This window comes from Pleurodeles waltl, chromosome 8 (genome assembly GCF_031143425.1).
Source record: "Pleurodeles waltl isolate 20211129_DDA chromosome 8, aPleWal1.hap1.20221129, whole genome shotgun sequence".
Lineage (NCBI taxonomy): Eukaryota > Metazoa > Chordata > Amphibia > Caudata > Salamandridae > Pleurodeles > Pleurodeles waltl.
The window spans coordinates 177,473,629-177,501,468 of record NC_090447.1 but is presented as its reverse complement, the minus strand read 5'-3'; the positions used below and the strand labels follow the sequence as shown (position 1 = coordinate 177,501,468).

The 27,840-nt window shown below is 41.5% G+C and overlaps 1 protein-coding gene across 4 annotated transcripts in view; it reads right to left on the bottom strand.

The window, feature by feature from the left end:
- The window catches only part of FAT3 (FAT atypical cadherin 3), a 651,131-nt gene that overhangs the window by 13,681 nt on the left and 609,610 nt on the right, over positions 1–27,840 (bottom strand). For all 4 annotated transcript variants that reach the window (XM_069204015.1, XM_069204017.1, XM_069204016.1 and 1 more), the window contains one exon: positions 11,878–11,991. In XM_069204015.1, coding sequence (XP_069060116.1) covers positions 11,878–11,991 — 114 coding nt within the window. The remainder of the gene's footprint in view (positions 1–11,877; positions 11,992–27,840) is intronic.

The following is a 27,840-nucleotide window of genomic DNA, read 5'->3' as shown; positions in this document are numbered from 1 at the left end:
GCGACCCTCTCTTGTGCAAACCTCCCATCTTTACAACATTAAAAGATTGTCAGCTTTACAAAGACCGCAGGAAGGATTTCCATTTAGCTCACCACGAGATTTTACCTTCAAAAACACGTGGAAGTTTCAAAATTTTAATGTATGGATCAGCTCGTTGTTTTTCCCTTACAATCAAAGAAAAGGAGGAAAGGAAATTGTATAGGCCATAGCTTTGTTTAATTATCTGTAGATTAAATTTAAAATTGCGTTGTCTCTTAATTAACATACGGTAAATTAATATTCTTCAAAATCCTACATGTTAGCATCTTGATGTGCAGGCCTCATGGTCGACAGCTCCTGAATGCAGACTTCACACCCTATCTAACGGGGGCATTAAAAACACAACACAACTCATAAAATACTGGGGTGGCCCAGCTACTAGAATTATATTTTTGACTGCAGTAGTTAGCATTCTTGTACTGGTGCTGCCAAGATTTACCAGCACTCTATAAAAATAAGTAGACATACATTTCGACTGCAGGCTTTCTCAGGGCATGGAAATGGATTTCAGTTTTGTCAAACATAATTCAGGATGGGATGGTCATAAAAAGTGGTAATTAGACAACCCACCTCCAAATGCTCAATGAACTCCTATAAATATTAAAATCTTCCTTGGTAATATAAATTACTTGCATTGTCAATAATGAATAACTTCTGGTTGGCTTTGACCGTTTGTAGAAGGGAAAATTTGGGCATATCATAAATATCATAAAGAATGCATTTTGTCCAAAGCAAACGCTTATCCTGCACATATGTATTGTTTATGAAATATGCTTGGGAAGATAAAACAACCAATAACCAGTTGTAATGAGGCCAATGCCAAAAGCAAATATCTTAGCTGCTGCTTTGTTTAAGAAGCAAGAGCAAGTTGAAGACAAAATAGAATGAAAAAACCACAATGCCTGAAGTGCACTGCCCCAGCCCCCTTTCTGTTTACACTGTGTGCTGTTTCCTTGAGGACACTGGAATTCAAAGCTGCTTCTAGCCATACCTAAAACTGTGGCTGGGGTAGTAGGACCACAACCCATCCTTCTCACCTGCCATCTATTGGCTGAGAGTTTGTACTGCATGCTTCCTGTACTTTGCTGCAAGATGCAAGTTACTGTATCTTTAAGTAAAGACTCTGCAGCATATTAATGAGCCCCGAGTGCCGTCCTGCGTCACATTAGCGTACTTTTTTTTACACTAATGTGGTGTTGAGAAGGCTTTTTTGCCACACCATATTTGCAAAGTGGCACAATGCTCACATTGTGCCACTTTGCAACCCCCTAGCTCCACATTATGCCTGCCCCAGCCATAATATATGCAAAGGGGCTGTTCTATCGCTAGGAGGCTTGTAAAAATGGTGCAGTGAAATCTACAAGATTTCACTGCACCATTTTTTGTGTAATTTTTAGTGCCTACTCAAAGCAGGCGTTAAAATGAGGCACCCATAGAAACCTATGGACCTCCTTGAACTTTGCTCCACTAGCATTAACATTTTTGATGCTAGTGCAGCCGAGCGCTACAATAGCATAAAAAATTCTGACGCTATTGTCCTAACGAACACCGTGGTGCATCGTATTGTAAATATGATGCACCCCTGGTGTTTTTAGGTGGGGCAGGGGTGACGCAGCTCTGATGCACCAGTTTCTTGTAAATATGCCCCTCCGTATTTGCAATATGTTTTAAACAACAACGATCTTTTGTTGTCACTTGAACTACCTTTTTGAAGTCAATTTTATAGTACATTTTGAACTCTACCACTCTAACATTCCTCTAATTATTTGGCCCCGGCAGCCTAGGTTTCAGTTATGGCTGACACACAATCATTCTCAACAGATCAAATTAATCTTCCCTTTGTTGACCACTATTTGTACAGCTCCTGGTTAGAATAAAGAAGAGTGCATTATCTCAGCAGAGGAGGATGGGACCTGCTGCAACGTGTCAGGATGGGAGCCGTAGCGGACTCCGACGAATGCCGTGATGGTATTATCTGAAATCAATACTAGAATGTATTCATCATGCTGCTAATCTGACTGCCATTAGATACCTGATGGACCATTGTTATACAAATGGCTCCCAAGTGACTGTCACAACAGACTTTTAACTGCCAGGAAATTGCTGCTACTGTAAACCGAAGGCTCTTGCCAAGGCAATTTATCTTGCTCACAAATATTGCTATTCTATTGAGTAGAAGGAAACAATTAGACACCGCTATTACACGATCCAGGCAAATGTTGTATTCATTCATGGCATGTGCCTTGCCACACACTAGTAGTCTAATGTCCCGACTCTTTCCTATTGCCAACTATGTGGGTAGTTTACTGCTTAGCGGAACGGCTGGGAAACATCTCTGAAAGGTGGCAATTTAGAGCTTGGCATGCCTTCAACCCCGTTCAAGTAGAAAGTCACATGAAAGCACAGAGATGTGGAGCGGCCACAGTCTCTGTTGAATCTGTCTGTCAGGCCCACCCTGGTACATGAGATACAATCTGCCCGTGGTGAGTGTTCTACTGAATATTGACCCCCCAGAATATCATGGTGCAAAAATATTAAAGATAGGCTATCGAGGGTCAAAATATCGGCAGCTAAGTGCATAGAGGGAAGTATAGATTTAATATTCCTAACTCCACATGCATATACCTTGAAATATATGTACCACATACGTACAACTACATGGAGCTATGTATACAAAATCTATCCTTACTTACCTGTCAAAAGCTTATTTTGATATTTTGTCCTCAACATTGATATTCTGGGGTCAATAATCAGTGTGCACACTCCCCTGAGCAATCATCCTACCCAGGCGCAGCAGTCATACATAATAATCACAGTCTCAATAAAAACCGTGAGTGCTGTGTAATTTGTGCCACAGAGATAAATGCCTCATTTCCAGAAAGTGCAGTACTTAACGGCTTTTTTGCCTAGGGAGCCCTTGTGCAGCAAGCCTGTAGCAGGAGCCTCCAGTCCTCCGTTACCAACCAGCAGCCAAAGAAAAAGCTTCAGAGAGGAGAACAAGAAAGCTCTCCCTTATCCACCAGTCTCAATGACTTACCGAGAGATGTGCCACCCTCCTCAAGGTCATCTCAAAATACTTGCTACACTTCAGTGTAGGTGGGGGGGGCAACACCTTTATCTATCACTGGATCCAGATAACTTCTGAAGAGTGATGAAGAATTGCTACACTGCCTACATTTCCACATCATACCAGCCTCTACCTCAGTCTGCCTCCCATGAAATTCAGTAGGAAGGGGAGAGGCGGAACCTTTCAGGAGAAAATTGCCTTGCCCTGTCCTTAGAAACAGGGAAAAAATACTTTTAGCAATACCTCCACGTGACAAAAGAGGGTGGAGAATTTAATGCAATTCCGGATCGTTGTGATCTAAATAAACTCCTCCTCCTGCAGTAAGTTTCTGACCAAAACTATCCTTCTTTCAGCTAGGTGTGTGTGAAGATAGGAAATCAAATGTTTTTCAATATGTCATACTTTTTAAAAACCGGCAGCTTTGCTAATTGTGACGCTGGCAATGTTAAAAGAAAATAAAGTGGAAAATGGGCCCATTGCAATAGCCGGAAACCATTTCTGCTGCAACTCAAGGCCGCGAGCGTTACTCCACTGACTGGCAGCTGCTTATTTTATTTCTTTCTGTTACAAGTCTACCAAAAGAGGCGGGATTTATGGTAGCGGACAATGAACGGTAAGTGGCTGCTGAGTATCAGCCACAGAAAGTGTTTTGTCGCTGGCACTGAGTTGTAATACCGCCCCTGAGTGGCAGCAGGATAAACTCCTCCCACTCATCAGCCAGATATTTGTAGCCTCGAATTTCACCCTTCTGTTGCAGGACATACAAATGAAGAGAACTGAGAGCAGGTTGGGCTACTTTTCATCTTGGACTATGCCACACTGGTACAGAATGGGGATGTACACCCAATGAAGACAGAATGCTTGCAGTCACTCATAGTATTTACAAGTGATTGTATGTGTTGTGGATTGTGCAGAATAGAAATCAGGGCCCAATCATGAGCTCACATTTATTCACGCAGCACTGCAAACAAATTTCATGTACTGCATCGAATGGGAAAAACACAGCGCAGAGCCACACCTACTTAGATTCGCCTGCTGCTTTCAACTCTGCACCGGCACTCTAACAAGGCTGCCTTGTGCAATGCACAGCCTTCCATCATTGTACATGGGTGAGTGCAAGTCATCAGATATAGGATTTCTAATGGAAGCATACTGTTCAAATACAAATTCCTATGTCTAGAAAAACTGGGAAAGACCCCATGCGCTAGATGTGTGCTTTGCACATCAGCACTCATGCAATGCTTAGTTTTTTTAGAGAAATGAACACATTTCCACGTTTAGTACCTGCTTCAAGTAGGCATTAGTTTTTGATGCACAGCCTTGTCTGTCTGGCTATCTTAGTTGATCAGGCTTTGCCTAAAAACCTGTGGATGTTGCTGCTGATCCGCCTCAGTAACATCCACTTTAAGCAAAGCAATGCAGAGCAGAGCAAGGAAAAGGGAACCTTTCCACCAGAAAATACCTTTTGCACTGGACAGTGAATACCCTGCACCACTTTGTGTCACTGTGCATCACTTTGTGTTGCTTCGCATTAGCACTAAGCTTTTGTAAATCTGGGCCATGGTGCGGTGGCTCTCTTGATGCTCCAGTGCCACTGCCCATGGCTTTTGAGGGGGTCTTAAAAGCATACACAAGGGTGGGTATAAGTGAAGGATGGTCAGTGATATGACCTATTGGGCAGCAGATGCACCAACACAACAATTCCTTGCCATGCACTTGGCAGCGCACACCCTCATTTTTGGAGCTGGAGAGAGAGCTCAAATGCTCCAGGCACCACAATTTCAATGGGGAAAAGGCCTTGTTTTGAGCTGTGTGCTGGGCTAACATGGGGCTGTGCAACTTGGTCAGATGTTTTTAAATTAAAAACTCATATAAGTTTCCACAGCACAGAATTCCTCACAGCTGCACCTCCTTTTCCCTGTCCAAGTTCTCTGATAACCAAGGGAGGTTTCCATGGGATATCCATGCCAGTCGACAGTGCTGCTCATCCGAGTGCCAATCATAACTAGGAGATTTTGGGTACAGCCTTTGTAGAAATTATTTTTTTCTTTCAATGCTACATGTTGGACAACATTGTGTAATGTGTATGCTGCTTTGTCCTCTGTTCAACTTAATAACACGTTTCTGAAAGTAATTACGTTTCTGAAGGCCATTTATTTTTGCAAACAACATGATCTTTTTGCAAGAGCTAGAGTGATCACCATAAATAATGCCATTTGTATACTCTGTGGTAGAAAAGGCTTTACATGGCCTTGAAAATACTGTTTTCAAGATGTTTGCTTTGATGCATTTTCTTGCACTTTCATATCACCACCGACATGTGATTGCAGTTATATCTTCCCGGGGGGTATGACGTGCATAAAAACAGCAAAGAGAAGAATTATTCTATTTTAATTTTTCGAAAAGGCAACAATTCACCAAAATGCCATGGTTGGCGGAAGTGATATCACATGTCCTTTGACCTTTACTTTGACTCACACACATGCTTAACCATACACATACACTCACATGCACTCTCTATCATAAACACACGCTCACTCGCAAGCACACACACAACATACATTTGAAAGCATTTTTTACTTACCTTAGCTGCCTGATAAGCTCATATTTCAGCTAATTGTTTACCATTTTTGAATTACTCTAATAGTGAATAATAATATTCATTATTTGTGTAATAAAATAATTGTCAGAAAACTAGTAAAGTGGAGTCCCAACTAATGCCCATTAGGACGAGCTGCCCCTTTGTCCCAATTACTGATTTTGCCACCTCTGAGGCCAGTGGTCACAAAGGTAGTGACAGGGTTTGAACGAGTAAGACAGGGTTCACCCCTACATGACATCCATGAAAGGGGATGTTAGAAGACCACAAACCTATTAAATTCAGCAGACCCATCACTGATGATCTTAAAAACATAAGTCATGTGTCACAACTCATACCAGCAACTCGGGGAGTTTGGATGCATTGAACTCAGTGCTGAATCATGAAAGTATGAGTACAAGGGTGTCTATGTTTTTCTAAGACTTCATTCCACTGCATGCCTTTTTGTTCCACCACTTCCTACCTCTTTATCTTTGCTTCCTTCGTTTGTCACTGTTTTCTATCTTCCATTTTTCCTCTCTTTAATGCAACTCTCCCTCTTGCTCTGGATCAAAGTCTGATAGTAAAAAATGAGTCTCAGTCCCCAAACAATGGTGCTGGAGCACACCACATGCAACTACTGCCACACATTTAGGCTTGATTGAGTCCTAAACTATGTAAGGCCCACATTCCCACTGATTGTAGATGAAAGTCTAGTTTAAGGAGTCTGGTATCCCACTTGTCACTCACTGTCCACAACAGGTGAAGGAATCATCACAATAACACTGGGCTCTCAAATGGGAAAGCAGCTGTAGTCAGAACGTGCACCCTGAGGCAATGTGAATTACATATTTGTTGGCGTATACGCACTCTTAGATATTTGGAGGTTGAGGATTTTTTTCAGGCAGAGTGAAACCTCACTTTCTGACAACCTACTACTCTTAGGAAGTTGATCGGTGTGAAGTATACAAAGTTCTTCACAGGAGACGAATAATAAGAGGAATAACACAATGATCAACTTGCTAGGTGCCTTAGATGGATGTTTTCATTACAATGATTGACAGTGAGCTATGTGCCTAGAGACCTCCAAACTTTCATTATTTCAGCTTGATAAAACTAGCACCTTTGGGCTCAATGATAAAAATATTTGAGGGCTGGTTTACAGAAAAAAATAGCGCAATGCATCAGACCAAGCAAAGTAGCAGCACTGCATTGAGCACAAGGAGAGAGCATCATAGAGATGCGGGGTGGTGCTGCTGCTGTGGGCTTCCCCAGCGCTGGCACACAGAATACCTAGCACCAGACACAAAACATCTTTGCACTGTAGTCCAAAGGTTTGCGTGTGATGTCTAGCACAACTTTTATATTGGCTATCTTTCTAGTACAATATATTGTACCTAGACAAACTTCGAAACGTTTAACACAAATGGATAGGTGCACACAAGCAACGTATGAAAAGTTAGGGGAAATTTATGGGGAAATTAAAAGATTGTCCTACATAGTGCCTGCCTCAGGCAGGTGTTCTTTTTAGTGCAAACTCCCAACAATTTTAGGAACAGTACAAGCTACAGGAGTGGTCCTGTAGAGCTCTAGTGGAACCTGGGCATTAGTATGTATACCACAACAATGCCTACAGAAGGCATCACTTAAGAACAGTATATTGTCAAGTGATATGTTCAATAAATCAGAAAACAATTTATGAAAGAATCAAAGTCAATGACCATGTAGATATATAGAGAACAAGAACTTCTTTATACAAAATTCAAACAGACTTCATTGGCTAATACCTTATGGACAACCAACGAAAAGAGTGTTCAGTTTGGAAAGTAAATAAACAGTGCCAGTAACATGAAAGATCCAAAGCCCAAAATGCAGAGAAGCCAGATACAGGTGTTATATATAAAGTTGCAGATTATTCAATTGAAAATGTTCAAGAGGTTCCTATTCTCTACCATGCATTTACTAGAATTGGTTTAGTCTATGTAGACATATCCATTGATGGCGTTTCAACAATGATGGAAATTATCATCATCAGGATGAATGAATAGTTTGCTCAACACAGAAGGTGTCAATGAAACTTATAATGCAACAATAGTAATCAATAATGTGCCAGTGCACCTAATGCAAGGGTGCATAAATTGTCCCAAGGATTAGTGCCCCATAAAATCACATGAGAAGCAAACAGAATGAGATAAAGCTCATACAGATCAAACAGCCCAGGTAAGTGTATGATGTTGTGGAAATGGTCAGGAGGTCAAAATTATTGCACTGATATTCATAACCCACGCTGGTCATGAGACACCAAAGTATTAGGCCCGCACTTAAAGATACTGCTCAACTGATTTTACTGTTCTCAAGTGATACTGTTTGTGGACATTGTTGTAGTATACGTAACAATTATAGTAGATAGGGCTCTTCGTAAAAAAACATGGGTGATAGCCTTTGAACACACACCCACTACCTATGAGACACCTTCTTAATAAAAAAGTAGCACAAAAGCGCTATTTGCTTTACTTTAAGTTCTACTTTCGTAGTACAAAAAAAGTTTTCTAACGGAAAGTAAATACTTTATCACAACTTTGAGCCGTTTTGTGTCACTTTGTGTTCTTTGCACTGGCACAGAATCTTGATAAATCTTCCCCTTATTATCAGTCGTGGCTCGCTGCATTGTGAAGGGGTGGAGCGGTGCGCAGCAGGGAGTGGGGGGACAAAATAAACATTCAATTAAAAAAAAAACTTACCTGCCTCGCCGCCGCACCACTCCTCTTTCCTGGTCACTGGAGGCACAGGCTCCCAGCCTGCCCTGCTGCCAATCCTGCTGCATCAAAGCAGTGTTAGGTTTGCCTGGAGTGTCCTAGCTAGGCGCTCCCAGGCAAACTCGGAGCCTCTGCCTACTCTCTCCAGCGCAGCAATACAGTCCCGGGTTGGAGAGAGCACAGTGCACATGTGTGTTAACATTCAAGCACACAGAGGGGGATTGCTGTGCACTCCCCCTTTGTCCCTGTCATCCCCCATGGCACCGCCCCTTTAACAATAGCAGAGGAGCCGCTGATGCTTATTATCTACATATCTAATTGCCATTCAATTTGGGGTCAGTACCACTTAAACAGTCAATATTAGCATATAAGGTTTAATTCTGAGTGCCTCCTAATTTTGCGACCCAACACAAACACTATTTTTTGTCAGTGGTCACAACTCCAATATGTTTTAGTTTAATGCACTAATAAGTACAAACTGGAAGAAAATCCTACTATTTTCCCCAGGTAAATATGAGTCAGTCAAACCGGCTGCTATTTAAAGGGAGAATACACCCGGAAAATGCTAGGACATCCAGAATTTCGTGTAGAAAGCAGCAAATTCGACATTATATGCCCCATTTTGGAGGGCTTAACTCAGAAGAGGCGATAATTATCACACTTGTTGAATTCTAATCCTCTGGGTATTGGATTTTACAATGCACAGCAACTTGGAGTATCTCAAACCACAGTGACTGAGAAGCTTCCCGAAACTGAGCAGGGACTTTTCCTAATGGTGGACACCCCAGGGGGTACTCCAGAAGTCCTGAAATCCACCCTGTGTATTTCAAAAAGCTTCCTAGACTTCTGGCATTGTGGGGTTCAGCATCATGGTTGGTTGAGGATGAAAAACATAGTTTCTCCTAGCAGCCAGAAAGTTCCTTTTACTGCGAAAGGATATTCCTTTTCTCCCTGAATTGTGTGTAATTTTAAGAGTATTTAAAAAATACTATCCAAAGTTATTGATCAGCACCTTTCACAGCCATTCTTGGATCTTAGAAGGTTGCACTGACAGTTAGACCAATACACATCAGGCTTTATTCAGAACCAAACAATCACAACTCACTATAGACAGAATATAAATTGTGCAGCATCAAGTGAGTCATAATTTGTACACTCTAACAACAGATAGAAAATCCACAGGAGGTAGAAAAGGGGCACTGACATGATCGTTCTGCAATTATCTATACTAATGAAAAGAAAACCTGCAGGTTAAGTGAATTATGCGCATTCATGAGAAAAATGCAAAACCTGAAACTGCAGGAAATCACTTACAAGTGCAACAGAGCAATTTCTGTATGCCCTTCCCCTCTGGTACCGAGTTCTTAGCTGAAGAGCGCAAGCTGAAGAGCGCTCTTCACTGTGAGTGCTCTCCTACAATACTTTAAGAGCTCTTCTGCGCTCTGAAGCACCGCTCAGAAATGTATTCAACACAGGTTTTCCCACAGTTGTTATCAAAAGAGCGATTCGCAGGCTTTGTTTGAAACATTTCACTTTTTATTGCCTATATATCTATAACCAGAGACATCTTAATGAACTTTATTGATTAGTGCACCATTTAATATATCATGACAGCAAGTTACTGCAGGTTGTCCAGTCATTAAATGTCCTATTATTTGAGCTATAACATAGAGCAGTAGGCTACAATGCCAGCCATTTAAGGTAAAATGTTATAAACTAAACAGGGAGAAATAGAAAAACATTGAAAGATGGAGGTGGAGATATTATTGCTCCTCTGACACTCCATTGTCCTCAATTGAGCTACCAAATTCCAACATTTAGGGGCAGATTTACTTTTCATGACGCTCCGGTAGCGCTAACCACTCCTCCATATTTCCAAGGAGGTGTAACGCCACTTTTTGTGACGTTACACGTCCTGGTAAATATTGGCCCCTCTGATGCAGTTTTCTGCGTCAGAGGGGCGTGTAATTGGTGTTGCAGTGGGTATTCCACTGCAACACCCATTGTTTTTGACGCTGCCTCAGATGTATGAGTTGAAGTAAAGCTGAGGCAGCACCAAAAACTAACGCTGCCCCAGGGGTGGCGTTAGCATGGCAAAACGAAGAGGAATACTTTTATTCCTCGTCATTTTTTGCTTTTTCTAAGTGTGCTGCATTCTGAAGCACACGTAGAAGAAGCAAAATTCCACAGATGTTTTTTTATATGCAGGAAGGCTTCCCTTCCTGCACATAATCAATCATTCCGAAATGACGCTTTGGTGCTTCTATGTGTGCTGCACTTTGCAGCACACACAGAAATACCAAATCACCATAATAGATTGTTTATGTGCAGGAAGGGACACCTTTCTGCATATAAACAATCTATCCCCTCAATGCAGACACCCTTGCACTATGGTGCAAGGATGCCTGCTTTGGCAGCTTAATTTAGTGCCGGACCAGGAGGAAACGCAGGGCTGTGACGTATTTCTGTAAATACGGAGCATCCTTGCATTTCAAAAGTGGCTATTTTTGGTGCAGGACTATGCTGCATCACTTTGGCTTAAATCAGACCCTTAATCTATCTGCCAGCTAAGGGACATACTGGATGAGAAAGACACTCTGTCTGAATTGTAGGACAGAGACACAGAGATGGCCCTATAACGAGAGAGACATTCTCTAATGACCACCATAGCTTAATGAAGAAGGGCTATAATGCCAGAACACACCCCTGATGGTAGAATAATCTAAATTAAGCAGGGAGAAACTTAAAGCCAAACTCTGAAATGTTGGAGCAGAAGGTATTTGTCATCCATAACTAGCCATCAGCAAGTCCCTCATATGCAATGTAGCAACCAACATTCCAATGTATTAGTAGTTAGCAAGGTCACGGTAGGAGGAAAAAATTAAGACTAGTGTTATAGAGATGGCAGGTACTACCTGAGGAAGGAGTGCACCAGGTGGCACATAAAGACAAGGAATATTGTTTCAATTCATAATCCGTGAATGACGACAAGGACAACCGTCAAAGGCAGTATACGATGAGAATGTGATTAACATAGCTGGACAGCCGCAACGTCTTCATTTTGATTATATGATCATGAAGTTCTGGGAGAGAGTTCAGTCTGTTTTAGACGAGAATAATTGGAAGTGAAAAGGAATTTCAATGGTTTGTCCACTGAGATGTCAGCAAGAATGGAAATTAATTTTATGCACCTGGAAGACAAGGAGTTCGTTCTCTGTTCTAGATGGTCGTCTGGGGGAAAATACATTTCAATAAGACAATGCATAGTGTAGAAAAACACATTGCTGAGCTGCTAAGCGACTTGCCTGCTGTCCTGACAAACACAACAGATATTTTATGGCTCGAAAAGACTACTACACATGTTTTAGCTATTCTGTTTGACAGCATGCCTGAAATGGAAGAAATATAGAAGGATGCTGTGAGGACCGCTTCCTTACCATTGTCATCCCCTGAGTCAGACTGGAAGGAGTTGAGAGACTGGACTTCAGAATTGCTTCCTCTATTGCTTCCGGTGAAACAGGTCATCTCTTCAGCTGCATCAATACCTTTACCTTAGGGAGCGGTAGAAAGGGAGATCTGGTCATTGCCTCATGTCACTGCACATTATATGCTCTCACTGATGCAATCAACAATGGTTCTTTCTAGAAAAACTTTTAAAGTTAGCAACTAAAACATAGAAAGCCCGCTCAGGTACTAAAATGTTAGCAGAGGCAATGAACATTGTAGGTTAATAATCGTTATGTTTGCAATGATCAGGGTTACAGGTTGTGTGTACCAATTTCCTGGTTAAAGCACACAGGCATGTGGTTTATGGTTCTGGTGTCATTAGGTATCTTACATATTTTGGCCCTGGGTCACGGAATGTTTTTTAGACCTGTGTACTAATTAGGTCTTACTACTGCGGAAGCTGTGCAAGTAGACTTTCCACTGTGGTAAGTGAATGGTTAGAGGAAGGAATATTGGTGTCCCCATGGTTGAACAGGGGATGGTAATCTGAAATGTTGCTTATCTTGACTAGTTGTAGCATTAAGGATATTCATCAACATTCTCAATGGATTTTCCCTCAATGTGTGCACCTAACTTAAATGTCAAACAGACTAGGATACGTGTTTAAATTAGATCTGAAAAGCTACCAAACCACCCCAATATTTTCCAGGTAGAGTAAAAAAGATAAAATTAATGTGCTTTTTGTGCCCAGCAGTAAAGCAGTGGATGACTGGCTGTTCAAGTGAATTTGCTCTTAAATCCGAAACATAAAGCACCAGATGGTTCTCTGAAGGCAATGCATGGCTCAATTTAGAATAACAATGAAAAATATGATTTCTCTAGATTTTCATGTGAGAGCGCTGGGATGTTTGTGGATTCCAAAAAATGAACAGCTACGAAAACTGTTTTCTGGAACAATTCTAAAATTACTCTTCCCTTTGTGAATGATGCACCTTATATCTAGGTCTACCAGAGCACAAAGTTGCCACCTTATGCCCAGGTCTACCATGGGACAACTTTCCCATACTTTCATTAGGTTGTTATAGTTCAATATCACTATATTTTAATTCCATGTATAATATGTTATTCATGTTATAATTCATAGACGTTTGCATGTATTCATTCAAAATTTAAAAATGTTTCTACATTTATTACCATCTTGTTGTGGCATCACTAGTCAACTGTAATTAGTAAAGGACATACCTACTCTACTGTAACAAGTTATTACTGTTGAGTTGTGATGGGATGTGACTTCAGCATGTCAGAGCAAGCAAACCGAGTGAAATACAGGTCACAAACACAATTACTACTGCAGTTTACATATCTAAAGGTAGAACACGATTTTTAGGTTTTCTGGGCTATTTTTTTCATTAAAGTAAAAGAAAAGTCATTAACAGAAGGGAAATCTAGGCCAGTATGCTTATTTATTAACCTGTAAAGTTAGTTACGTGAAAGCTGGAATCCCTCTGCATGTTACAACTTTTGAACTACAAGTGTTTTTAAAAGTGATCCACAATATACTGCTTATAATGTACTTTTGTGGTCAGTGGATATTAGAAGAGACAAAGGGTTTAACCTTTCCTGGAGAATCAAAATGGTAAGTCTATGTTATATAAGGAGTAACATTCCCTCTCCCATAAATTAAAGGATTTTTGCAACTCCCCTTCAAGTCCCACGACTTTAGAAAGGAACTCGACCTTCAGCCTCATTCATCTATGTGGTCATGGAACTCTGTTGTGACAACCTATATCCTTACAGTGTACAGTTGAGGGTACTTTATCCAGTATAATATCTCTTTTTCTTATTCAAAACTGTGATATAAAGTGATAGAATTGGGCAATCAGGAATATGTGAACAAGGAGTAGATAGACATGATTAATGAGAAACTGGCCCTTGGAGTCCTAAATCAGGCCTTGAGAAATATGCTTGCCTACTTGCTTTGGCCAGTCAGATTTTATCCGGCGAGCTATTTTTAGGGCCTTCTTTCATGTTCTGGGAGCTGACAAAGAAAAGGTGTTTTGTTCACTCAGAAAGTGAATGATCAATAAAGATGTTGTTAAGTTTAGTTTTCATCTAGTTCCATTTGCTCTGCATTCAGAGGCAGAGGCCAAATGTCAGCTTATGTCTCCTTAAATTTTGCTGATTATTTTATCCTGGAGGTTGGAGTTTCATTTCTTTCTCCGACTGCAGGATTTCGTAAAGTAAAAGTCTTAACAATCCTGCTGTACAAAGACTGTGAAGTGAAAGGCTGTGGGATGTCAGTTTTTTTCTAAAACACACATAAATCGCTTGTAAATTAACAGTACATTTTAAAATATATGTCAGTAGTTACAAAAGCACATTTTTTGTAACTGTGTGATGGAAAAATCGATTTTAATAAGATGAAAACCAATCAGAACATTTTAATTGGTGATGTATAAATGATCAATATTTTTGCTGAAACCCAATTTTCACAGTTTAATGTCTATACACTATATAGTTTTACCAGTAGAACAGCATGTTAGTGGGAAAGTTTATGGTAATTTCATGCTTAAGTAGTATATTTATTACAAGTGAATTTTTAAACATGAACTGAGAAGCATTCCTATCCCTGCTCTGATGGCAATGCTATTAGAGACCTAAGAGGCAAGTCAGGGGTCACGTGTGCCCTATATGTGGGCTAGATTTCCATTTTACTTGGAGCAAAAGTCTATTAAATCAAATAAAAGAGTTTCGTACAGCAGAAATGCTGAACTTGCATTTTTGAAGGAACTCTCTTGATAATGAAGAAAAATGTGGCTCGTTAAAATGAGATATTTGGTTAGGATCACACCCTTTGAGACCAGTTTATGGGTAAAGTACATTACAATAAGACTGAATAGAATATTCAAGTCAGTAGACCTGCAGGTCTGGTAACATTTGGATGATTTTTTGAGACCTGCCTAAATGAAATCCCAGTGCACTTAAATGAAGGACAACTGTAATGGAGCAATTGATGACACGAGAATAGATTACAGTTAAACCTCACTATATGTGCAGTTGCAGCTGCACACACTTGCACATTGGGAAATTGTATCATATGTCTGCACTGACATTTCTTTTTTTTAATATAAAAAAGTCATGAGGAAATGTTTCAAGTGATCACCAATTGAGGGAGTATTTCGTTTTTACTATCCCAGAATATGATTTGCACCTAGCCTTGCAGGAGTAAAGCTCTGGACATTTCCAGTGTGTTGATGTGTTCAAGGGAACTTTGTGAATATCAGCAAATGTGTAGGTTTGTGGGTTGTGCTCATATTTTGAAAGCACTCCAACCTTGGAATGCACATGCATCGCGTCTTGAAGTACATTAATTCATGCAATAATCTTGGGATAAGAAAATTCTTTTATAAAGTTAACTTTTGGAATTTCTAAAAGTAGTTTTACATTCTAATAAAGGCTACTTGTAAGTATATGGCAAACTAGCCACCAAGACAGTGAGATTTACTTTTATCAAGCCACATGATGTACCATTCGTTGAACAGGAAATAATTTCAAAAACTTGCTTGGTATGTTTACCGACATTATCTCATAATTTTGTGCAATAAAGTCATTAAGGGCACAAATCTAAATAGTTACTACAGTATGACTAATATTCGTAAGAATCTACTTATGTTATGTCTCAGAAAATCCATTGTTTATATCCATGCGTAGGGCCATGTTGGGCCCTTCCATCGAACACACCTGAAATATGATGTCCTCACAGCACTAATCCTGCAGAAATACTTTTCTGTCTATTGTTTGAATATTTAAAGCTTGCTAATGTACCTTTGCCTATAATATCCATGTGGAAAACTACATTTCGGAGTCCGTCCATCTTTTAGTAGGTTTCCACACAACACTAACCTATAGACTCTGTAAAGCAGATATTGTACGAGTTCAAATATCCAGACCGCACCAGTGGAAAATTCAAGTGACTTGTTCCCATGAGTAATGACTGAATAGTGGGGCCAAAGTAGAAGAGAGAACACTGTTTTAGTAATCTCAGCTAGTGCTCTGGATGCAAACCCTTATGGAAGGAAGAAAGTTAAGAATTTGACTCTATTGATGTATGTGTTTTATCAGAAGTTATGTTATGGTATACCAATCTATACCCTGCATCATTGCCCTCAAAAGGGCTTCCCAGCGCACCAGATGAATAAACAGAAGAAAGCAGTACTTGAAAAAAGCTTCCTGAAGCTATGGTGATTGGACACCCTCCTTTAGTGGTTTGTGAGTTTAATCCAAAGAGAAGGAGCTAATACACGGAAGGACCTTCCTCTCTGTCTGGCATACTTAAAGCACAGAAGGTGAGGTGAGATGGTTGAATCAAAGACAGCAAACTTGGGGAACCCACTTTGTAAAAGGCTCGGTGGGCCGCACACAGCACATTACATTGAATCTGGTTCTCCAGTGGAGCCAATGCAGAGACAGCTGCTGTGACACAGATTCATTTATTTGCATGTGGCACAGTAGCTTTGCCACCACATTTTGGGTGATCTGTAATTTCTTTTTAGTATACCCAGTGGAACCCAGGAACAAAATATTGCAATAGTCTAAGTATGAGATGGTTAAGGCCTGAATAATCATCTTTTGAACAGGTGGGGAGAAAAAAATTAAGATTTTCTTCACACTTTGTAAGAGTCCAAATCTGCAAGATGTTGGCGCTTTAATTTGTGGCTCAAAGGAAAACTTGTTGTCTAAACTGACTCCCAGATTTTTTACTGCAGATTTGGTCTCAGGGGGTTGACCCAACATTTGAGATTCCCAGAGTAGACCCCATTCAAAGACTCTAAGCCGAACATGAGAATTTCTGTTTTGTTAGTACTTGGCTTCAAATAATTCAAATGCGTCCATTGTGCCACAGATGCCATACAGTTCTTGAATAAGGCTGGGCCCCTCTTCTCTGAGGATGATGACAGAATGGTTCATCATCAGCATATGATACTAAGGATGAGCCACAGGATTTCACAATTACCTCTAGTGGCCTAACATAAATATTAAAAAGAGTGGGCCTTAAGGCCGGACTTTGGGGCCCCCAAACTCCAAATGATGCTCAGTGGAGGCAAATGGAAAATATGTCACCTAACAAGAATGACCCTCCAAAAATGAGGTAAGCCAAGCCAGCACCCTAACCACGTATCCAAATCGTATATAATCTGCCCAAGAGCACGTTATGGTATACGGTATCAAAAGCTGTGTTATGATCTAATAAGAGTAATGTGTCAGAACCCCCTTCATCAAGCCACTGGTGAAGCTTCTCAGTCACCTTAAGCAGAGCCGTCTCTGTACTATGAGCTGGTCTAAAGCCGTTGTGAGAAGGAAATTCCATCACATTTTATCAGTTGGTTATTCACATGTTTCTCTGCCACTTTTGCCAAAAATGACAAAAGAGGGATTGGCCAATAGTTTCCAGGGAAAGTGTGATCTAGATTGTATTTTAAGAGAGGTATTACTTTCACATGTTTTCAGTTACGAAGCACTTCCACGGCCAAAAATGAGAAATTTAACAGTGTGGGTTTATAGGAAAAAGGGCAGAACCCTCTTTTTTTAAAAGGTCTGGCCTTGCTGGGTCATTAGAACATCCAGATTTGACCTTAGATATTAGGGTTTGCAACCCTTCTAAGTCGAGTGGCTAAACGTCTTCAAGATAGATGTTTAGTGGGGGCTCCAGTTCCAACTGAGTAGACCATGATAGTCCTGCTGTGATATTTTCCTCAAAATAAATTAGAGAAAATATCCTTTACTTTTTTAGCAAAGAAGTCAGCAAGCAGATTACATTTGTTGTTTGATGCAGCACTCAACGGGTCATTATCCAATGGCTCCATTAAACCCTGCACAATTGCATATATATCTTTGGCAGGATTCTGACTCCCTTCAATTTTGGTTGGGTAAAGTTAAAATGCTTTTTTTTTTCTTATGTTCTGATAACTTTTAATAGCAGAGTGGAGGTAGATCTTTTTATCATTAGTGTCAGAGCGTTCCCTTTAGGTGCACTCAAGCACCTTGCACATCCGACAAGTTACACTATTTCGGGTTCTTCAATGAAGCACAGTTAGAGATTAGTAGTTTGTTTGTGGGACGTCTAATAGAGCCTCTTCTGACAATAATGTATGTTTTTTCTGATATGTACTTTTGACTTCTAACCAACCAACATTTAACAGTGTATATATAGGCAAGAGGAATATCTAGAGTAGCCTCCTAAAGGGTCAGCAACTGTTTAGAAATTTAAACACTATTAGCAGATTAATAAAGTGTACATACATGGAAAAAATTTAAAAATTTAAAACATATTGAATATGTGAAGGAATTTGTGATTTATGACTAAAAATGAGATTGAGATAGTTAGCTGCTTTCATAGGAGCAGCAAACAGAATCTAGTATGGATGATTAGTGACCTCAATTGCATGGTGCATGGTGGCCTTTTTGCATGAACAAAAATGCATCATTTGTGTTTTGTTGATGGCGAAACCCTTCTCCCAGTTTCAGAATGGTACCTTCCTCTACATTAAGGGAAATGAGGAATGTTGTGTGGTGAGCAGAAACCATCACCCTCAACGCCTGGACACCCATCAGCGCCGAAGAGACTAGAACCACCATGAACACCATCCACTCCGGCGCCCCCTCGGACCCATGCCCACATCACATCTTCAACAAAGCGGACGCCAGCATCGCCCCCTATCTCCAGAGCATCATCAACAGCTCGTTTGCATCTGCCACCTTCCCCGAGAGCTGGAAATACGCAGAAGTCAACGTTCTCCTGAAGAAACCTACGGCGGACCCCAACGACCTGAAGAACTTCCGCCCCATCTCGCTCCTCCCCTTCCCGGCCAAGGTCATCGAGAAGGGAGTCAACAAGCAACTGACCAACTTCCTCAAAGACAACAACCTGCTCGACCCCTCCCAGTCCGGCTTTCGGGCCAAACCATAGCACGGAAACCGTCCTCATCGCAGTCACCGACGACATCCGAACCCTACTGGACAACGGAGAAACAACCGCCCTCATCCTCCTCGACCTCTCGGCTGCCTTCGACACCATCTGCAACCGAACCCTAATAACCCGCCTCCGCTCCACCGGTATCCAAGGACAGGCCCTGGACTGGATCATCTCTTTTCTCTCGGACCGATCCCAAAGAGTCTACCTCCCGCCCTTCCGCTCGGAACCCAACGAGATCATCTGCGGCGTCCCACAAGGCTCCTCGCTCAGCCCTACTCTCTTCAATGTCTACATGAGCCCCCTCGCCGACATCGCTCACAAACACAACATCAACATCATCTCCTACTCCGACGACACCCAGCTGATACTCTCCCTCACCAAAGACCCAGCCACCGCCAAAGCCAACCTGCAGGATGGAATGAAAGACGTCGCAGAATGGATGAAGCTCAGCCGCCTGAAGCTGAACTCAGACAAGACGGAAGTCCTCATCCTCGGAAACTCCCCATCTGCCTGGGACGACTCATGGTGGCACACGGCCCTGGGCACCGCACCAACCCCTTCAGACCACGCACGCAACCCTGGATTCATCCTGGACCCCCTTCTCACCATGACCAAGCAAGTCAACGCCGTCTCGTCCTCTTCCTTCCACACACTTCGCATGCTCCGAAAGATCTTCCGCTGGATCCCCGCCGACACCAGAAAAACTGTGACCCACGCCCTCGTCACAAGTCGCGTGGACTACGGAAACACCCTATACGCAGAACCACCGCAAAACTTCAGAAACATCTTCAGCGCATACAAAACGCCTCTGCACACCTCATCCTCGACGTACCCCGCCACAGCCACATCTCCGCCCACCTGAAACACCTGCACTGGCTACCCGTCAACAAAAGGATCACCTTCAGGCTCCTCACCCACGCCCACAAAGCCCTCCACAACAAGGGCCCCGAATACCTCAACAGTCGCCTCGCCTTCTACACGCCCACCCGTCAACTTCGCTCTAGCAGCCTCGCTCTTGCCGCCGTCCCTCGCATCCGCCGAACCAACGCTGGAGGGAAATCCTTCTCCTACCTGGCAGCCAAGACGTGGAATTCCCTCCCTGCCCACCTCAGGACTACCCAGGACCACCTCGCCTTCCGGAAGCGTCTCAAGACCTGGCTCTTCGAGCAGCAGTGACCCCCCCCAGCGCCTTGAGACCCTCACGGGTGAGTAGCGCACTCTATAAATACCATGACTGATTGAGTTAAATGAACTCACACTCCTCTTCAGTTATGGCATTAGGGTGCAACAAAATTAATAGCCAAACACAAACTCAGATTTACAAAACAGTCACGGAAGGCAGTGCACTAGCCAAAAATGTTGTGCTGCGTTGCATGACAGGGAGGGAGCAAGAAAACACCATATCTACAGAGATATGACTCTCTCCTCTCCTCTCCTTAGCGCCGGCATAGATTTTAGCTGCTGTGCGTCACACACACACCTTTGCGCCACAGTTCAAGGATATGAGTGTGAATCCAGTATAGGTTTTGTACTGGAAGGATTCCCTTCCAGTACAAAATACTCTGCTTAGACTTAATGTAAAACTTTTCCTACTTTTTATGAGTGCTGCACAGTGCACCATGCATGCAAAGTCGGAAGAGAAAGGAGAAAAAACCCACATTTTTTCTTTTTAACAAATCCTTTCAAATGGCGTTAACTTTTGCAGCTAAACCCTGTCTACTATTGTTAGTAGATAGGGTTTTATGTCAAAATGCATCGGTGGTTGCATGGGAACGCCCATGTTCCACAATTGTATTACCCCCTTGGCGCTATATAACATAAAGCAGTGCTTCACGTTGCTTTAGTTACTTTTAGGGCACTTTCCAGCACAAAACAAGTTTTGCGCTGGAAAGTAAATTAGGAAAAAAAAAACATTTTGTATTGGCTTGCATCACTTTTGTGATGCTAACCCAACGCAAAAGGATTATAACTCTACCCCCACAGTGTTTTCATTTAATGTCTGCATTATCTCCTTCAGTGACTTTAGGGACAGTAGATATGACAAGATCTGAAAAGTACGTCCCATACGCCATGCAGAATTGTTTATTTATTAAGTTCTACTTTTTGAATGTTGAGCAGTTAGTTGCAAATTGACTCTTTGGGGTTGTCTGTGTTTATTTCTTAAAACACTTGTTGTGGGGGTGGGGAGGCAGAGGTCTGATAGACGATTATGGGATAACGAGTCATTATTTCTAGTGATGTATGTCATTGGATGGCAGTGCACTGTTCTTTTTCTTTGCCTTTGTTGTACTGTTTCAATGACTATTACAATAAACAAAATTTTAAAAACAAACATTTGTTATTTTGAACCTGTGCTGTACAAGCAAGTAACGTTCAAAGCATAGATAGACTTCAACAACATGATATGCAAGCAATAGTTTTTGGCAACGCCCTCCCTCAACACTTTGAGGAATACAACTGCAGGCAAAGCACAATACAACAACGTTTTTGTTAAATTGAGAGTGCTCTGTCCGCAGACAGCGCCACAGATGTACCTACATGGAGAAAGCGTCAATTGCCGACACATTTGTCTGCAAGGAAAAGCACAAAAGGCACAAGAATCCGATGGATTTGCGCAACATAACAAGGTGTATCGTGCTTTGTAGATACCGAGACAAATACCTTTACCAAATCTGTGGTTAGTGAGTCCAAAAGAAAGGTGTATACTGAGTGCAAGGAGCAAAAACAGATGATTGCTGTCTTGGGTGTGGTGTGCAGTATTCATTATGTAAAAACGCAAAGAAATTCTATAAAAAGAACGATGCCTAAAAACCTTTCTTTATATCACTCCAAATCCTAAAATAAAGAGGCACTGTGTTGCCAATGAGGTGGCACCTGCCAAGTAGAGCAAGACTTTTAAAAGGAAGAAAATATGTGATATAGACATTTTGTGGGACTAAGGGGTGGATTTAGAGTTTGGCAGGTGAGTTACTCCATCACAAATAGGATAGATATACCCTTGCTTACTAGAAGTGCATTATGTGCTATGGCACTTGCAATAAGGCAGAGGAGATATCCATCTCGTTTGTGACAGAGTAACCCATCTGCCAACTTATAAATGAGGCCCTTAATCACGGTGCTCATCTACAACACTTCAGCTATCTGTACAGCTTTGATGAATTTCTGCTGTAGCTCTCTGGAAAAGAGTTGAAGCTATCTACAAATTGAACTGTGACTCCAAACTTCTGTCCGCGGTGATGCTTCACTTGACATATTCTCTCTCTACAATTAGAGGTTGTTGGGTCTCCATTACTGAAGAACCTCTGTCAGATTGGAAGGAATACTGCTCTGTGTGTTATTAAGAGGTACAGGGAGCACTGTTTCAGTGCCAAGAGTAGAATGAGATGGACAGGTAGAGTAACTTTTAGTCATAATTATACACAGCGATAACCATGAAGTGCAAATGGCGTGGTCAATTAATATTATAATTCTTTTTTTTCATCATGGTCAGGTTCCATGTGATCACAATAGCCGATGTTCCACTGAGGTGGTTCAATGCAAAATACTGAGTCACAATCAGTTGAGATAATGAAATAATCTCATTCAGAGCCCTTGGTGTGGTAAATGCACATTGAATTGACCTGTTATTCTAATGTATTCAATTGAACCAGCATTAAATCATCATGATGGTTAAGTTGTTGCAGCCATTTTATCCCTGATACTGAACATGAAATCCAAATGCATGTGTATCTATTTTTTATTTGTGTATCTATTTTTTATTTATTTATCTGAGTGTATTCTGAGCACATATTTGCTGGAAACCACTTTGCTGTGCTAGGAGAGGCAAAATATTAGAAAAGTTGACCAACGAAACTTAGAGAGGTATTTATTTTGCAATGTTAGAAAGCACTTTTCTACCAGATGGTCAATGTGAAGTACACAAAGACCACAGGGAAATAAATAGTCTCTTGTATGAAACCTGTAAATCATATGTATCTAATCCATTATCATCTGTCTGTTGCCCCATAAACGATATAAGCGCCCTGCACCGACTAGCAGCATGTTCTCACGGTAACAAATCGCTCTTGATCTGAAGCGATTTGTTAACGGGAAGACACACTGCTAGTCGATCTGGGTTGCTGATACCTTTTTGGGGCAACTGATGGTTGATAATTGATAAGATACATATGATTTACAGGTTTCGGGCATCCAATCCATAAAATAAAATGTACCTCGAAAGCATGAGCTTTGACTAAGAAACTTTCCTCAAAATGCGTGTTGTCTGTTTGATGTTTTGTATCAACTGTAAAGATCTGTCGATGAAGAAGTTTACAATAATATTAGATCAAGGTGGATCTATTGAAAATAGTGAACCAAGATTAAGACAAGAAAAACAATAAAAGGAAATACAGACATCCTCTCAAACATATTTCACTAATAAACATACCAGTGGAGACTGGTGTTGGAGGATAAGTTGCCGGGCTACTTATCTCTATACCCAAAGAATGGTATATCCATTACTTACATGAAAGCAAATATAAGAACAATTGACAGATTGTGTGGAACACTTTGGGGATGCACAACAGTTTGGAAACCTGTAAATTAACGCATAGCCAAGATTAAAATGGGGGTAATAGAAGACATTTTTAGGAAAGATACTCCTGTAGACAGAAAGAGGAGTGGAACTAGGGAGCTGGGGGTGAAGAGGTGTCTGATATGAGTGGGGCAGGTAAGGGCTTTGACAGAATGCAAGCTTTGCTTCTTCCTCTTCCAGGTGAGTGGTTCTTGTTGAACTCACATCCTTCATTAGAGAGGGAAAGGGCTGGACTCAGAATTGACTAGACAGCTTGGGAAGACACCTTTTAGCACTTGGATGTCAGGAAAACATCCATGTTGGATGGCCACATACCTGACATGGGGGTTTAGCTTATTCCTGGGGACTTAACTAGGGGTGGGTAGTAAAGTCCCCAGGAATAAGAACTCTGTTCTGCCAGCGGGATTGGCAGACTTTTGGTGACTCTGCATAACAAATTCTGCTAATCATCAAGTGGCAGAACTTTTTCTCACACCTGGATCCCGAAATTGAGATCTGGCATCCCCTACGATGATTTCCAGTCACTAGGGGGCCATCTGGCAAGATTTTTGTACCATATATGGTTGCGGGTGTTGCAAACGTTCCTGGTAAGAAGGTTGCAGCTCGAGTAGAAATTCTACTTGAGCTGCAGCAAAATCAACTTGTGGACCTGTGCTCTCTAGTGTAACGTGTAATGTCATTTGCAATGATTTTTCAGAGTGGAATGCTCTACTGGTGCTAAATCACAGTGCAAACAGCACTACATGCCTATGTCCCCCATTGGTGGAACTCCACTGAATCTCGTGGAGTTTTTATGTAATTTGAGTCAAATTCTGTGAGTTTCGCCCACCTCTAGACTTAAACCTAAGTCTAAATTTTGTTTGTCTCTTTAGTAATGTTGGGCTTTACTTCTGAAAATTACATTGGTATATGGTTGAAAATAACATGTTAAAATGTTTCTTTGATGACACATTTAAAGCATAACACTGTTTGCAACATTCTGCTAGTGAAAATAGGTCTACAGGGAATTGTCTTTCAGACAGGGATCTGAATAATCATTGGGACTTATTTTCAAGCCCCTTGCACCACCGGAGCATCACTTTTATTGACGGTCTGTTGATGCAATGCCCTGCACCATATTTACAAGGTGGCGTTAAGCCACTTTTTGTGGCTTAATGCTGCATAGTAAATACGGCACATTTACTCGCATCACTTAGCGTGAAAGGGGCATGTGATGGGTGTTGTTGTGGGCATTCCACTGCAACACTCATTGCATTTTGATGCTGCCCCAGATTTATGAAAAATCGTAAACCTGAGGCAGCACCAAAACTAACTCCACCCCAGGGGTGGCTTTAGCATGGTGCAACGAGGAGAAATACTTTTATTTCTCCTTGTTTTTGATTTTTCTACTTGTGCTGCATTCTGCAGCACAAATCGAAAGAGCAAAATGCCGTGTATGATTTTTATGTGCAATAAGGTGTCCCTTCCTGCACATAAACAATCATTAAATGATGAAATGATTAAATGCATTCTGCAGCACATATAGAAGTAACAAATCCCCATTATTGTTGTTTATGTGTGCAGGAAGGAACACCTCCTGCCCGGAAACAATCATTCCCTGCAGTAGTGCAAGGGTGCCTGTGTTGGTGGTAGGCAGCTAAATTTAGCACCAGTGCTAGGGAAAACAAAGAGGTGTGCCGTTTTGTCTGAAATACGGCGCATCCTTGCGTTTCAAAATCGCCGCAGCACCGTGATGTACCACTTTCTAGTAAACGAGGCCCTTTGTTTTAAAACTTCGACCAAAAAATAAAAGCATATTGTTTGGGACGTTGCCTTTCTGCTAGAATCATTCAACATCTGCTTCACATTAACATGTAAAATGAATGATTGTTGAGCAGCAGAAACGTAATAACCCCAGGGCTAAACTTCTGTGATCCTTTTACATAAATACCGCTGCCCAGTTCACCAGTGTGCACCATAACACCTTGAAAATCCATGGTGACCTGGGTTCTGACAAAAAGCCTGGAATCCTTTAGGGAAAAGTGAGCTATTTATTAATGCTCATTGAATGAAAACATATAGCTGTCAAATATCACTTCGCAGTAAATGAATGCGATTGTACCATAATTTTTTGAAATAGCACAAAGAAGAGAAGAACAGAAATAAACAGAATTACACAAAAGATGTTTGGTGAGCTATAACAGTATAAATCTTATTCTCCCAAATAGCTCACTAAACCATGTAATTCCATTTCCATTCCCTTGATAGAATTACCCTGAAAGGTGCAGACATGTTTATGGAAAGGGGCTCTGCAATTAAACCAAGGTCTTTTTTTACCAAATGCAGAAAGAACTTGAATTCTTTCCCTCACACTTTTGCAATGACACAGTTCTCCGTTGAACACTAAGGCCCAGATTTAAGAGGGCCTAGCGCCATCTAATGACACATAAGTGTCATCTTTTTTACGCTAATGAGGTGTTAGATGGCAAAAAACACTGCGCCAGATTTACAGAGTGACACAATGCTTACATTGCGCCACTTTGTTATCCCTTGCACCACATTATGCCTGTGGCAGGCATTAGGAGGGCCAAAAAATGACGCAAAGAAATCTAAGAGATTTCTTTGCGTCATTTTTTCCGGCATTTTTAACGCCTGCTTAGAGCAGGATTCAAAAGGAGTCTCCCATTGGTTTGAATGGGCCTCTAGCTGCTTTGCAGGATTAGTGTCAAAATTGTTGACGCTAATCCTGCAAAGCACTGAACTAGCGTCAAAAATGTAAATGCTGGTTCCTAAACTACGGCCCATGGTGGGCCATATATTAAATATGGCGCACGCATAGTGGCATTAGGGGGGGACCCTAAGGGTACAAGAAAAAAATACTTTCATAATTCTGCCCCTAACACCTTTACAAACCTTTATAGCTCTCTGAATGCACAAAGTTGAATTTACTTTCATGAATTCGAAATCATGAATCACACAGGAGTGACTTGGACATTTTTCCAGAGGGGAATTTTATTTATTGATATGAGAAATTCCACCTTCACGGAATTTCCCACACAGGAGGTCTGTGCTACAAATAAGAAAAGGAAGTGCTGCGGGGTGCGGGCAGAGCTGATCATGCAACGTCCCCTGAGCACCTGAAGGATTGTCACTTGTAGATATTCACAAATGTTTTCTACAGTGATTCCTGCCCGGATCCATATAAATATCGTCTACATATGGAAGATGTTCTTGTGTTTGTAAGAGGGAAATGTGGAAGAAACACTCACATATTTAAAGGGAGCTTTGGGGGAGGATTTTCTGAACATGGAAATAATTTCCTCTTGGAAAAAAATATGTTTTACAATAAAATGTGCATTTGTGGAATGCACGACCACTTGAAGGAGAAATAGTGGATGCTTACTGTTACATGGCCCAATGGCATTCATTTTATCAGCCTCAGAAAGCTGAAAGGCTGAGCCAGGATTAGAATTTATGACTTTAGGGTCAAACACAGATACATGGAGTGAATGAATTATTCCACTCAGTCACTTCACCCAGACAATAAAGAGCCAATCGCACCGTAAACCAATCCCCAAATCCAGTTGACCTTAGAGTTGGAAGAATTAGGGTGCATATTTATTGTATTTGCTGCAAAACTGCCATTCCATAGCGGCAGCCATGCGCCATATCTAAGGAATGGCACATGCCGGAGCTAAGGATAGGTTAGTGTCTAAGTAAAAGACGCTAGCTGGGGGGGGGAGGGCTTAAGGGGCCCCCAATGGCACATTAAAAAAGAATACTCACCTATACTTACCCAGGATCGGGTCCCCCATCCTATGGTGTCCCTCTAGTGTGGGTCTGCGTGTTGCTGGGGCTTGGGGTGGGCATCTTTGGGCCCATTCCATGGTGTTTGGCTATGGGTCCACAGGTACCCTAATGCGTGGTCTGACCCAGGTGTTAAATAATGGCGCTAAACAGGCTTAGCGCAATTATTTGGGTCCGCTTACTCCATGCGCGTTGATTCTGCGCCAGAGTATAAATAAGGCGGTAGGTGGTTAGTGTCATATTGTGGACCGGAACGCCTCCTTTGCAACTAATTAGCGTAAGATACTTTGATGCATCCACAACATGACGCTAACTCCAATATTTTCACGCTAGACGGGTCTAGCGCCAAAATATAAATATGGAGTTAGCGCATCACCGTTTTAGCATCACAATTATTGACGCTAAAACAGCGCAAGCAAAGTATAAATATGCCCCTGGTATCTAGAGGATTATGGCTGGAAATGTGCAAATATTTCCAGTTTCTGAAAGTATATTCTGGCATTTTGTTAACTCCTAAAAGTAGGAAATTGAGGCTGGGACATACGTAGACTTAAGATTACTCATCCAGATTTTCCCTTTTTTGAAGATAATCCTCTGCCTAAGCAGCTCAGGAAGAGGTTG